The sequence below is a fragment of the Durio zibethinus genome, chromosome 23 (assembly GCF_047325235.1).
Source record: "Durio zibethinus cultivar Kanyao isolate XHJ-2024 chromosome 23, ASM4732523v1, whole genome shotgun sequence".
Lineage (NCBI taxonomy): Eukaryota > Viridiplantae > Streptophyta > Magnoliopsida > Malvales > Malvaceae > Durio > Durio zibethinus.
In genome coordinates this window covers 11651779-11663684 of record NC_143184.1, presented here as the reverse complement: position 1 = coordinate 11663684, position 11906 = coordinate 11651779, and the positions used below count along the sequence as shown (strand labels likewise).

General features: G+C 34.1%; 3 protein-coding genes across 5 annotated transcripts in view; 1 reads left to right on the top strand and 2 right to left on the bottom strand.

Annotated features, from left to right (window-relative positions):
- Positions 1 to 724: 724 nt before the first annotated feature.
- On the top strand, positions 725 to 4294 carry LOC111313589 (putative serine/threonine-protein kinase PBL7). 2 transcript variants are annotated; one of them, XM_022914264.2, is made up of 6 exons: positions 725 to 1840; positions 1947 to 2204; positions 2288 to 2466; positions 2565 to 2644; positions 2748 to 2895; positions 3520 to 4294. In XM_022914264.2, the coding sequence occupies exons 1-6, from the start codon at positions 1282 to 1284 to the stop codon at positions 3862 to 3864; spliced, it is 1569 nt and encodes a 522-aa protein (XP_022769999.1). In that variant the 5' UTR covers positions 725 to 1281; the 3' UTR covers positions 3865 to 4294. The 2 variants fall into 2 exon arrangements, with proteins under 2 accessions (XP_022769999.1, XP_089608926.1); XM_089752800.1 differs by having other exon boundaries at positions 1131 to 1840; positions 2559 to 2644.
- A 453-nt stretch (positions 4295 to 4747) lies between these two features.
- On the bottom strand, positions 4748 to 5222 carry LOC111313588 (polcalcin Bra n 2-like). The gene has a single exon (XM_022914263.2). It carries the CDS (start codon positions 5128 to 5130, stop codon positions 4882 to 4884), a length of 249 nt encoding a protein of 82 aa, XP_022769998.1. The 5' UTR covers positions 5131 to 5222; the 3' UTR covers positions 4748 to 4881.
- A 1549-nt stretch (positions 5223 to 6771) lies between these two features.
- LOC111313184 (putative fructokinase-6, chloroplastic) overlaps positions 6772 to 11906 on the bottom strand; it is a 10128-nt gene continuing 4993 nt past the window's right edge. Inside the window, exons 3-7 of one of the 2 annotated variants that reach the window (XM_089752314.1) lie at positions 10917 to 11129; positions 10215 to 10412; positions 9964 to 10101; positions 8649 to 8765; positions 6772 to 7175 (exon numbers count right to left, since the gene is read on the bottom strand). In XM_089752314.1, coding sequence (XP_089608440.1) covers positions 7041 to 7175; positions 8649 to 8765; positions 9964 to 10101; positions 10215 to 10412; positions 10917 to 11129 — 801 coding nt within the window. In that variant the 3' untranslated portion in view covers positions 6772 to 7040. Of the gene's footprint in view, positions 7197 to 8648; positions 8766 to 9963; positions 10102 to 10214; positions 10413 to 10916; positions 11130 to 11906 lie in introns of both variants that reach the window. The other variant, XM_089752313.1, reaches the window with a different exon arrangement.

The window sequence follows — 11906 nt, the reverse complement described above, 5'->3', positions numbered from 1 at the left end:
TTCTTTGTCTCAAAACTCCACTTTAATACACAAACCCACAAGCTTCCCCTTTGTCCCTATTAACAAAATCAATAATAGTAATTCACTCTTTCACTTCTCTTTCTCTCATTTTCCCATTAATCATTTCTTAATCCATATTCCATTCTGAATAAAATAAAATAAAATAAAATAAAATCCTTTTATCCCACAAGCTTTGCCTTTTCCTTAATTGGTGTCGCCTCCTTTTCTTTTGTTTATTTTTGTCGGCATCCAAAAAACATTACCCTGTTGCTTCATTTCGTCCACTTTAGTCTTGGCAACCAGAATCTCAACTTTTCTTTTGGTTATCGTGTAATTTAGCTCTTAAATTATATTATCTTTTTATAATTTAGTATTTGTAAAAGAAAATCATAATTAAATATCCATTTTTTGTTTTTTTTCGAACATTTTATTTCACGTATTAAATCTTTACACAGTAAATTGATGTGGCACAAAAAATTGATTATATCATGTCATGTGACTTAATTTTAATAAAATTGTTTGATAAAAATAAAGTTCGGATGGTTTATTTTATTTTATTTTATTTATAAATAACAAATCGTTAGAAGTAATATAGTTTAGGATCGAATTATATATTAATCCTTATATGTATAAATATGTCAAAATTGTAATTTTAAAAGTAGATTCAAATCTAGTCTTAATTCTCCCTTGCCTTTCAATATCTCCATTATTATCATTTATAAGTAGGAGATTCATAATTAATAATTGAATCTTACAAATATGGTCAGTGATTATGAATACATAAAGTTATGGAAAAAAATCAGTAAAAAGGATCTCAATCCACTCAAACTCAATTTTTTGTTAGGAGGACACATCTTTCATTGGATCACAGAAGCAAATTTCTAACTTTCCTTAAAATTTTCCCTTGAAAAATCGAAATTTTAATCTTTACCCGTACGTTCTCCATTCTTCTTTGGCTGATCTTTACTTTTTCATCTTCTCCAACTAACTTACCATTAGGTTAGTCTTCAAATTCTATTGTTTTTGCATGGAAAAATTTATTTTTTATCTGTAGTTTATGTTTACATTGCATTGCCCCATGTCCAAATATTAGTTACCCATCTCTTACTCTTCTTTCTTTTTCCGTGCAAATTCCCTCCCCGACTCTCCAAGCAAAGCAGCTTTCACTTTTTTCTTTTTATTCTCAAAGACTCAGCCTTTCTTTTATTACTTTCTCTTTCTTTCCTTTTGGATTCTGGGTTTCTGTGCTCTTACATTGAGATCTGTTTCTGTTTCAAGGCTATGGGTTTTTACGAAGAACCTGGCACCAACTCTAGAACTACAAAAAATGGCTTTACTGCTCTATATGCAGCTACCTCTACATCATCTACAGATCACTGTAGTGGCTACAATGAGTTGAAAATAAAATCTCTTTTAACAAAAATGATTTCGGATTTTGGTTTTGCTTGTGTTCTTTCCGGTAGCCAAAGGAAAGGTTCAAGAAAGAACCAGAAAAGCAATGGTGAAAAGAAAGGCAGCAATTTGGAGCATAACAAGGCTTGGTTGTTGGCTGAGTCAGGTGGAGGAGCTGAGTTGACAAGTAATGACCCACAATCAGTTCACTCATCTTTCAGGTTTAGTTTTTGTTCTCAAGTCGAATTAGAAGCTATGAATGCGAGTTCATTGAGTTCCGCTACTGTTTTGATGGTGAATTTGGATAATGGGGTAAGTGAGGATAGAGCTAAAGAATTGAAATGGAGAAGGATTGAATCTTTGGAAAGAAGTATTTCACCAATGGCTAATTCTTTGGTTAGATTCAACTATGGTGAAATTGTTTCAGCTACTAGAAATTTTTCTAAAGGTATGAACTTTAATGAATTTGGCTTCTTTTTGAATTTTTATTTATTTCTGGTTGGTTTTTGTTTTTGTGGTGGGATTTTGATTTGGTTTTTATTGGAATGGAGTAGGGAGAGTTTTGGGCAGAGGAGCATTAAGCTTTGTTTTCAGGGGTAGAGTTGGGCTATTGAAGACAGCTGTGGCTATTAAGAGGTTGGATAAAGAAGATAAGGAGTCCGCTAAGGCCTTTTGCAGAGAACTGATGATTGCTAGTTCTTTGAATCACCCAAAAATTGTCCCTCTTTTGGGATTTTGTATTGATCCTGAGGAAGGTTTGTTTTTGGTGTATAAGTTTGTCTCTGGTGGAAGCTTAGAACGCCATCTTCATGGTAAGATTTTATTTGTTTTCTTATGGGAATTTTGTTTGGATTTGTAATGCACTTTGAATGATTTAGGAGATACAATTTTGCAGATAAGAAGAAGGGAGGAAAGGGACGACGTCCTTCTACACTTCCTTGGTTTTTTAGGTACAAGGTTGCCTTAGGAATTGCAGAGGCAGTGGCATATTTACACAATGGAACTGAAAGATGTGTTGTTCATAGAGACATTAAACCCTCTAATATTCTTCTTTCTTCCAAGAAAACACCCAAGGTACGGAACTGGGTCTGAATTGTTAAGTGGAACAGGATCAAAGTCGGTTTGGTCTCTTTGCAATTGATTATCTGATTCTGTAATTGTGGTAGTTGCAGTTGTGTGATTTTGGATTAGCAACTTGGACTTCTGCACCCTCTATTCCCTTCCTTTGCAAAACTGTTAAAGGAACATTTGGGTATGCTTTCAAGAACAACTTCTTAGAGAGGCAAAAATATATATTTTTTCTCCATGAAATGCTCAATAAAGATGAATTTTCCTCAATCATATTTGGTATGTAGGTATTTGGCTCCCGAGTATTTCCAACATGGCAAAGTATCTGATAAAACTGATGTTTATGCTTTTGGGGTCGTCTTGTTGGAGCTGATAACTGGACGGAAACCAATTGAGGCAAGAAGGCCTCCAGGAGAAGAGAATTTGGTCCTATGGGTATGTTATTGTACTAATTTCTTATAAAGCTTATCATGCTTTGTATTGACTTTGTGAAAGATGAAAGCATGGTCCCCTTAACAGCATCCCTCGAAAACAAAGAGGGTTCCTATCTTTACATCCAAAGTGACACTACTGAAAATACTTAAACCAGTTATGGATGATGACCTTTGATAATGAAACTTCTCCTGATAGTGGTTTGTAGGGTTAAAGTGACTATTTGCTTATTAATCGTTAGATATTTGGCGTTTAAACAAGTGTTCTTGTGGTAAGATGGCTCTTTCATGGAACTTCCATTTTTTTTCCCTCCATGGAATTTGTGGAAATTTTGCAGCATATTATTTTCAATAAACAACTAGTATTCTACATTTTCCATAGTTTCTCAACTCTATGTTCATTCATTGACATTGTCAGATTTTTGTGCTCCAAGGATTCAATGCTTTGGAACCTAAACATGATATGCCCACAGGCCTTTGTAGTTAACTTACTCCAATATGATTTGCACATCGCAACTGTTTGCAACAGATTACTTGTTTCACCTTTAGCATATACCTTTCCATGATAATAGTTTGGTATTGGATGTAAAGTTGAAATTGTAATCTTGAATTTTCTTTTCATTTTCAGGCAAAACCTCTCTTGCATAGAGGAATGGCAGCTGTTGAAGAATTACTTGACCCAAGACTCAAATGCACTTCAAAAAATTCAACTCAAATAGCACGAATGATACAAGCTGCAGCTGCCTGCATAAGCAATGAAGAATCACGAAGACCAGTCATTGATGAAATTATTGCTATATTGAGAGGTGAAGAAGAACCATTTTACTCAATCAGGAAGAAATCCAATTTCTCTGGAATTATTGATTGTTATCCTCAATTGCAACATTCAAAAAGTGAGATGAAGAGTCACTTAGATTTGGCGATGCTAGGAGTTTCAGAGTTTGAGGATGATGATCACCTTTATTGTCGTTGAAACTGACTACCTTTTTATTTATCTGATTTTTCATCCCACCATTTACTTTGTTGCTTGCTTGACAAGAAAGTTTTAGGCATTAGAACGGAAAAAAAAAAAAATAAAAGTGTTGAAGTGTAAATAGGAAAAGGAGTTTGATGAAAGCTGGTTGTGTGTACATGCCCCAATTCCCTGCCTCTGCCCTCCCTAGGAAATCTAGCGTTTGGAGTTCTATTAAGATTGTTGAAGTGTCCTTATTGTTGATAGTATTGTTTTGAAATTATGCAGTTTTGCATAATTTCATTTGCTAACTTGCACAAGAACAGGGCAAGTTTTGGCTTCAAATTCCTTGGTGACAGGAAGACTGAGCTTTTAAGGTATATTGTCAGATAATGTGTGAATTTCATTAACAGTGAGTAAATTTGTTCAATGCAGTGTTTCTTTACTCATAGATTAGCAGTGCTTGTACACTATTGTTGATAGTTTGGTTTGTTGCATCAGAAAGGAATCATTTATGCTGTCACAACCAAGACAATGGCCAAATTTAGGTCAACTTGGCTAATTTTTTTATGGTATAGACATACAGGCGGCTTCTGTGATGGGAACCATGAACCTCTAATACTGTTTATTTATATGGGCAAGCATTCACACGCGCGCACATGTACAGACATACACATGCATGTGATGCGTGCATACGATTGTTAAACAATTTCCTGTTGCATTTGAGCTTATGTGGAAACTTAGCAGTTATCAGTTTATTTTATGATTAATCAACAAACAATGGGTTGCTTGTGTTAATCTTGTCAAAAAAACCAGCTCATCCATTGGAGAAAAAAGGACCTTTCTGTTGTTAAAATTGACAAGCAAGAAAGCAAACACTGAAAGCAAATTAAAAGACAGGAGGTTACAGTTTAACTACCAACAAGTTCTATCATGAAAAAAGAAAATCCTGCTGGACCCTTTGGAGGGATTGAACCTGTGATATAATCCGGAAAATCAAAGTTTCACAAACGAGTGAAGCACTGAAAAGATAGAAAATCAAAAAATTTTAGCAACATCTTTCATTAGGCCGCGATTGGCAGTGGCGAAATCATTGAACTCCTCATAGGAAATGAAGCCATCGCCATCGGTATCAATCTCAGACATCATCCTTGTAACTTCCTCCGCCGTGACAGAGCCGAGTGTTTTCAATGCATCACCGAGCTCTGTTGCAGAGATTTTGCCATCCCCATTGGCATCGAAACGCTTGAAAATGCGATCAAGCTCAGCCCTCTCTGCATCAGCCATTTCCTTTTACTGTTGCGTGTGCTGGTGAAAGTTGGTTTTGTTAATGGTTAATGTTTTTTGTGAACGAGATTGAGAGGACAAAGACTTGTGGGTTTTAAAGACACGTTGTGGTAAGAGTTGAGGTTGTCCTTTGAAACAGGAAATCTGGCATTAAGAACGGATCACCTATAAAAATGGCTGTAAATTCCAACTGTTTTTACTGAAATTAAGGTGAAAAAAGAACACGTCTAGATCTTAGGTATGGAGAAGGACTTGGGAGTTTTATAGTTTGGTAATGTAATGTTAAAATGTGATACTTTGCTTCTTATTTTCTCTTAACTTTTAACTTGTCCAAAGTTCATTTTCAATTTTTTATATGATTAGCATTTTCTACATCCATTGAAAAATTTTAAGTAAATTGTGATTGAAATATAGCCTAATTAGTAAGGGTGAGAAATAGAATTTTCTACAGAATTTTATAAAGCATGAATTCACTATCAAAGTTTTTGAAAATATGCATTTAAATCGTCATAGTTTTACAGAATAATTAGTTCGGTGAAAAGTGCATGTATTTTCAATTTAATTAGTTGAGTTTGTATTCTCTATTTTCCCATAAAAAATAATCCTTTTTTTTTTAAAAATGAAATTGCTATCAGAGATGACAAGCTTGTGAGGTAGATGCAATTTGATATTGTAAAAAATCGAACCTTAACCATTAGAATTAAAAATTTAATATTTTAATCTATAAAATCTTAGTTAAGTGATAACCAAAAAAATCCTAAAAATTTGATGAAATTATGAAATCTTAAGTTTAAATCTTTTGTGTATTTAGTTATCTAATTATGTTTTAATTTATTAAATGATTAACAAAATTTGAAATATTATTCGTCATCATTTATTAAAATAAAAAATCAAACTTATTCAAGAACTATACATTAAACATTCTATTCTTTTGCACTCCTAATCTTTAGACTTTGTTTAAATTTAATCTCATCATTAGACAATTTGATTCTTCTTCAGCTTGCTTAAATCAATTGGATCAATTAGAATTTCACAATGAAAAACCCTCTCTTCTCAAATAACTAAAATAAATCAAAAGTTTCATCGAATGGTGATTATATGTGCAAATATTGAGCATGCTACAATGTTACAGCTCCCATTTGAAATAAGCAAAAGCATTGCATATAAAATCCAGAAAACGTTATGCATTTTTTGAGAACCATAATCAAGAGTTTGAGACAAATTGTCACTAAAAACTCAAGTTCGACTCGACTAACTCACAAAACTTTGAGCATTGCCTCAAACTCATCTGAGTTTAATTTTTCAAACTCAAATTGAACTCAGAATAAATGAATAAAACAACCAAACTACTCAGGCATTCGCTAGGTTTGATAATCAAGCTCTAGCGTGAATATTCAAACTTAGCAATGAATGAGTTAAATCCAGATACTGTTCAAATCAAACTTGAATAACTCATAAGTAGACTTAACTGACCCTATGAATTTGGGATTTCAGGAATTGCTCTATCCTTTAAAATGGATGGGCAAAAAAGCCTTTGATCATCCATTCATTAAACCAATTTGAGTATTATGCATGCTTCAGAGTTCAAGACTGCTTTAAACAGGAACCACTGTCAAATACTACAATGTGGGACAAAGAGAATACAAAAATCACCAACCATTGAGTAATTTTAATGATATTGTTCCTCAGCATATCTGTTCACAGAATTATTATCTGATGCAAGAGGCTTGCATATTATGGAAGATTGGAGCAATTTTAAGCTCACGGATCAAGGTAACAACGATCATAGATTATTACTAGGGCATATGCAGACCATTTTATGAACGTCATTCCGATTGAGTCCTAGCTGCCAAAAGAGATACAGGCACGGAACTTGAAAGTCACCTTGTTACAGAGGCTGCGAAGAATACCTATGCTACAGATTTGAGAATAGCATCAAGAACAGCTTCTTTAGTTGGCAAGGCAGGGATTGCACCTCTTTCCGTCACGGTCAATGCACCGCAAACATTAGCAAACTTGAAAACATCTCTCAATCGGTCCTCATCCTGCAAGATTAAACCGAAACCCTACAACTTGATTTATATTTGACACTGCAGTTAATGAGGAAAGAATAACAGAATTCTAGCTCACAATATCCAAACTCTGACTCATGAATCATTCAAGGAAACATTATGCGTGGAAATAAAATGTAAACTATCAGAAAAGACAAACAGCAATAATGTAGTTGTAAATTCTTTACCAACAACAGAACTAGGTATTTGACACTGTAAGTGAATTATGTATTTGAAAATTATGCATCACTCTTTTTAGGCTGATTTTAGTATAAGTTCAACAAACCTAGCATGAAGTGAATAACACACACTGGAAGCAGCTTTCAAGCTTATAGGTTGACAATAGTACGTATATATGTGTTTCAGCATTTTCTTCAACAAATATAATGCAATCTTGACAGTTGATGCATACTGTATTCTTCATGGTACCAACTTCAAATCAAATGTATTCTTCCATTTCTTCTACCTTCACAACCCCTCCAGCCAAATGCCCCATTATAATTTGTTTGTTGAACACAAATTTGATATTTATGTTTGTAGTTGTAGTTCCTAATCTTAAATGAGAGGACAGCTTTCAATTACATCTGTATTTCAAAGCATTTCTGACCCAAAAATTTGAAAAAGGAAGAGGTATTTGGATGCTGTATGTCTCTAGAATTTGACATTGACACATTGTTGATAGTGTGCTTATACTCCCATCATTTGGAATTTTTGTTAAATTGCATTTGATCTGTGAAATCATGAAGTTCTTTGTTCTTGAAATTATTTCAAACACACTGGTCCTTACGAACTTTACATTCATAAATCAATGAAACTTAATTCACAATTTTTTTTTTCTTTTTGACTCGACACAAGAAGAAAGAGGGACAACAGCTTCTGCAGATCATACAAATCCAGGCATAGACTAGGATACATAATTAGTGTGTTTGGGTATGACAAGCTGGATTAAGTGAAGACAAATTTAAGGAAAGATTTAAAAGAAATTGAGGGAGGCAAGAAGACAGGAAAAAGAGAACACAAGTGCAGACATGAATCATCAGTGGTATGCTAGATGGCCAAAGTTCCATATGGATAGAAAAGGAGTACATAAGTTTACAGTATTGATTCATTAATGGGGCTTTAATCCATGTCAGCTTCAGCTATTAACATGCTGCCGAGACAAATTTTGGATGAATATAAATCTCGACACATCCCTATGAGAAGAAAAACATTGAATAGAAGTAGCAACTACACTTATTTTGTTGAATAAAATAGAGTTTGAAGACCCAATTTTGCAAACCCTGTACTAAATGTGGACTTAACTAAGACAACCAAATTGGTATCAATAAGGGCAAATTCAAAGTTCAAATGGCTGAGTGGAAAACATAAAAAAGAACAAATATTTCATTAGGATAAATAGGTTATTATAGATTATTAATATCATAGTGCTCATTAAATTTAAGTGTTCCTAGTAGAAATGGCAAATACCTGAAGCAAGGAAAGATCAGAAGCTAGTTGTGCTAATGTTCCAGCTACAAAAGCATCCCCAGCACCAGTGGTGTCTACAGCTTCTACCTTAAAGCCCTTGACTCTCCCACTGAATTCCTGGAAAATATGATCCATGTCTCATTTTCAAATTCACCATAAAATAGAGCGCTTGTTCTCGTAAATTGTAATTTGTACAGAAATTAGATTAGCCAAACCCAAAGAACACCTGATAATAAAGTTAACATTATGGACTGCTTTAAGCTATTGCGGATGTTTTTAAGGACAGCCCACTAACATATTGAATATACTTGAGGATCCTCAAAATGCAAATTGACAGTAGAGCAAATGCAAAAAAATTGTTCTTTTATAGCTGTCAATGCTTTTTAAGCCTCAGATACCAGATTCTCGAAAGTCCTGGAACAAGTATTCCATGAGACCATGGTTGTTAGGCAACATAAGAAATACTGCCACATATGTCCAAGTCCAATTAACTGCGGGAACTTAACAAGATGAATAAGTCTCTTTGTAAGAGATTCAATTATCAGATGAAGAGTGCTTGATCATCAAGCTCGTTTTCATGGTGCTCAAAGCTCCAAAACTCTGCATCATCAGACCACAGATATCCAAGCATATCTCCTAGAATCTTCGAAGTAATTATCTTTTACATAAATTCTAATTGTTTTTTGTCTAGTTAGAAAAGCAAGAATCTAGAATAGGGATGGGCATAAAGCGTGCCCCTAAAAATTTTTTCACCACCTCACCCTGGTTGAGCCAGTTTCTTTTGTTTGAAAAATGGGTCAGGGTGGGGGTAAGTAGGGCTTTCCAAATGTAAAATCAGGTTTGGATCAGGGGTGTGTTTAGGTTGCCCTAATCTCCTGTATATTAAAAAATATAATAATATTACTTTTTGTTTAGTTATCTACATATATGCATTATATCACATAGTTTTGTTATTTAACAATAAAATGCATTAAAATGTAGTTTCTATCAGAAGCATAAACGATTTCATGGGAAATATAAAAATAAAAAATAATATATGTTTCAGAATGATACAAGATTTTTTTTCTCTCAGGGCATGGACGGATTTTTGGAAAATGATAACCTGATCTTCGGGGTTTGGTTCAGGTTCATGGACCAATTCTCAAAGCATCAGGCCTGGTCTGTGTCATGCATGCAAAAAACTGCCTCTCTCCACCCATTGTCATCCCTTATCTAAAATGGCGGTTCCAGCCACCACTGTTTTGATGAGTCCAGACATCCAAATAACTTACACGCGGAGGGAAAAATGTCATAGAAAAATATTTAGAGAGCTTACCTGAGTGTAATAACGGCAACCATGTGGGCCCTCTGTAACTAGAAGCAATTTTAGATTTGGGTGGAATAATTTACGGACAACAGCATCATCATATGGATCTTCTCCTTGTGTTAGAAAAGAAATCTCTTCTTCATTTATCTGAAATTCACTTAACTCATTAATTGAGATCATCAATACAGATACAGTCTTCCTTTTACTTTGTGCATCGAACTCTAGCTCTGTTTAAATAATCTGTTCGATAAGGTCACTACCTTGATAATATCAGCAGTATCCCAAATGCTCAGAATTCCTTCCCTGGCACTCTCTGCAGTAGGCCACAATGGAAGCCTAAGGTTGGGATCATAGGACAGAATAACACCTGCATCCTTTGCAGCTTTTGCTGCAGCAATGTGAGCTGACTTGCTTGGTTCTGTAATAAGACTTATAGAACCATAATGAAAAATTGCTGCCTGCCAAAAGATGAAGATATATGTTCGAGCCACATAAATCAGAAGCTTATGAAAGGAAACAGAAACCAATTTGCTAAAAAGGATGGGACCTATACAGCAATTATACAGGCACCAACACCTTGCCAGTGCAGCAGTGTCTAACAAAAATAATACCAGCCCAACACGAAGAATTTTAAAGCTAAAAAAATGATAAGGAAAATGAAAGGAAGATGCAATGGTATTGACAACCAGAGAACTATTTGAAATGAAAACATGTTTCACGTAAAAAAATGTTGACTGATATGACCTAATAAAAAGGTTCAAAATTGAGATCCTTTTGAAAGTTTGTGTAGTTGAAAAACTAAGCAACAGCATGAAAGTCACTCCATAACTCCAAATACCATATGCAAGCAATTTCTCACTCTATAACTATTACATTTAGAGGATCTTTGATACTATTTGTTTGCTTCTATCTTGTCGCTGTGTTTTACTTTTGTTTAATTAACAATCATAGAGGTATTATACCTTTCTAATCAAATCAAAATCCAGTTCATTTTCTTGGAGCAACATATCGGCACTAGGATTACGATAAAACATGAACTCACGTTCCCCATCATTCCTTAGTGTTACAAATGCCAAAGCAGTTCGTGCACCAGGATCAAATCGCATCCCTTCATTGTTGACATTATTTTCCTTTAATATGTCAGCAAGCATGTATCCAAATTCATCTTCACCAACCTGTCCACATCACATAATACATCAAAGCTAAGAAAAAATACAAATGCAAAAAAAAATTTCATTTTTTATTTTCATCTGTTTAGATAAATACATAACAGCATATCTAAATGTACCCATACTTATTGAACTGCTATAAAATACTAAATGAATTACGAATGTTGTCAAATTTAGAACCTACATAATTATCAATTGTTTTGCCAGAAAAAGATTAAGTAGAAGGAATGTGGTTTTCGTTAAAGTGAAAGAATAAGTAATGTCAAAACTTCAAAGCTCAAAGCTGGTTCATGCTAGTGGATTGGAGATTTAACCTCCACTCAGAAAAAGAAACAAGTCCTTACTCAACTTTATACAGATGATGGCATCCTCTGAGTCACCATTTATTTTTATGATTAGGGTGCAACTTTTACATGTCTGGAGTAATGATATTCTCAAACCTTCATATTAACATTCTTATCAGAAATGATTTGGCAGAAGACAACTACATGAGCATAATGTTGGAAGAAAATAATATTGTGAAAGACTAAAAACTCAATGCAAAAGAGGTTAGTATGACAAACTTGCCGTAAAAATTTTTGAAATTTACAATACATAAATTTCTAAAGTGGCATTAACATTTCTCAAGGCTATGCTGTCCAACTTAATAATGAATCAGAGAACTCATAGGGGAGAATGATGTTAACAAAATAGAGCAGCCAAATTTCATAGTATGAGAGGTAATATTAATAAGCTGAGCACACTTCAGATGAGAAATTTCGATACTGACCTAGGAAATGTAAG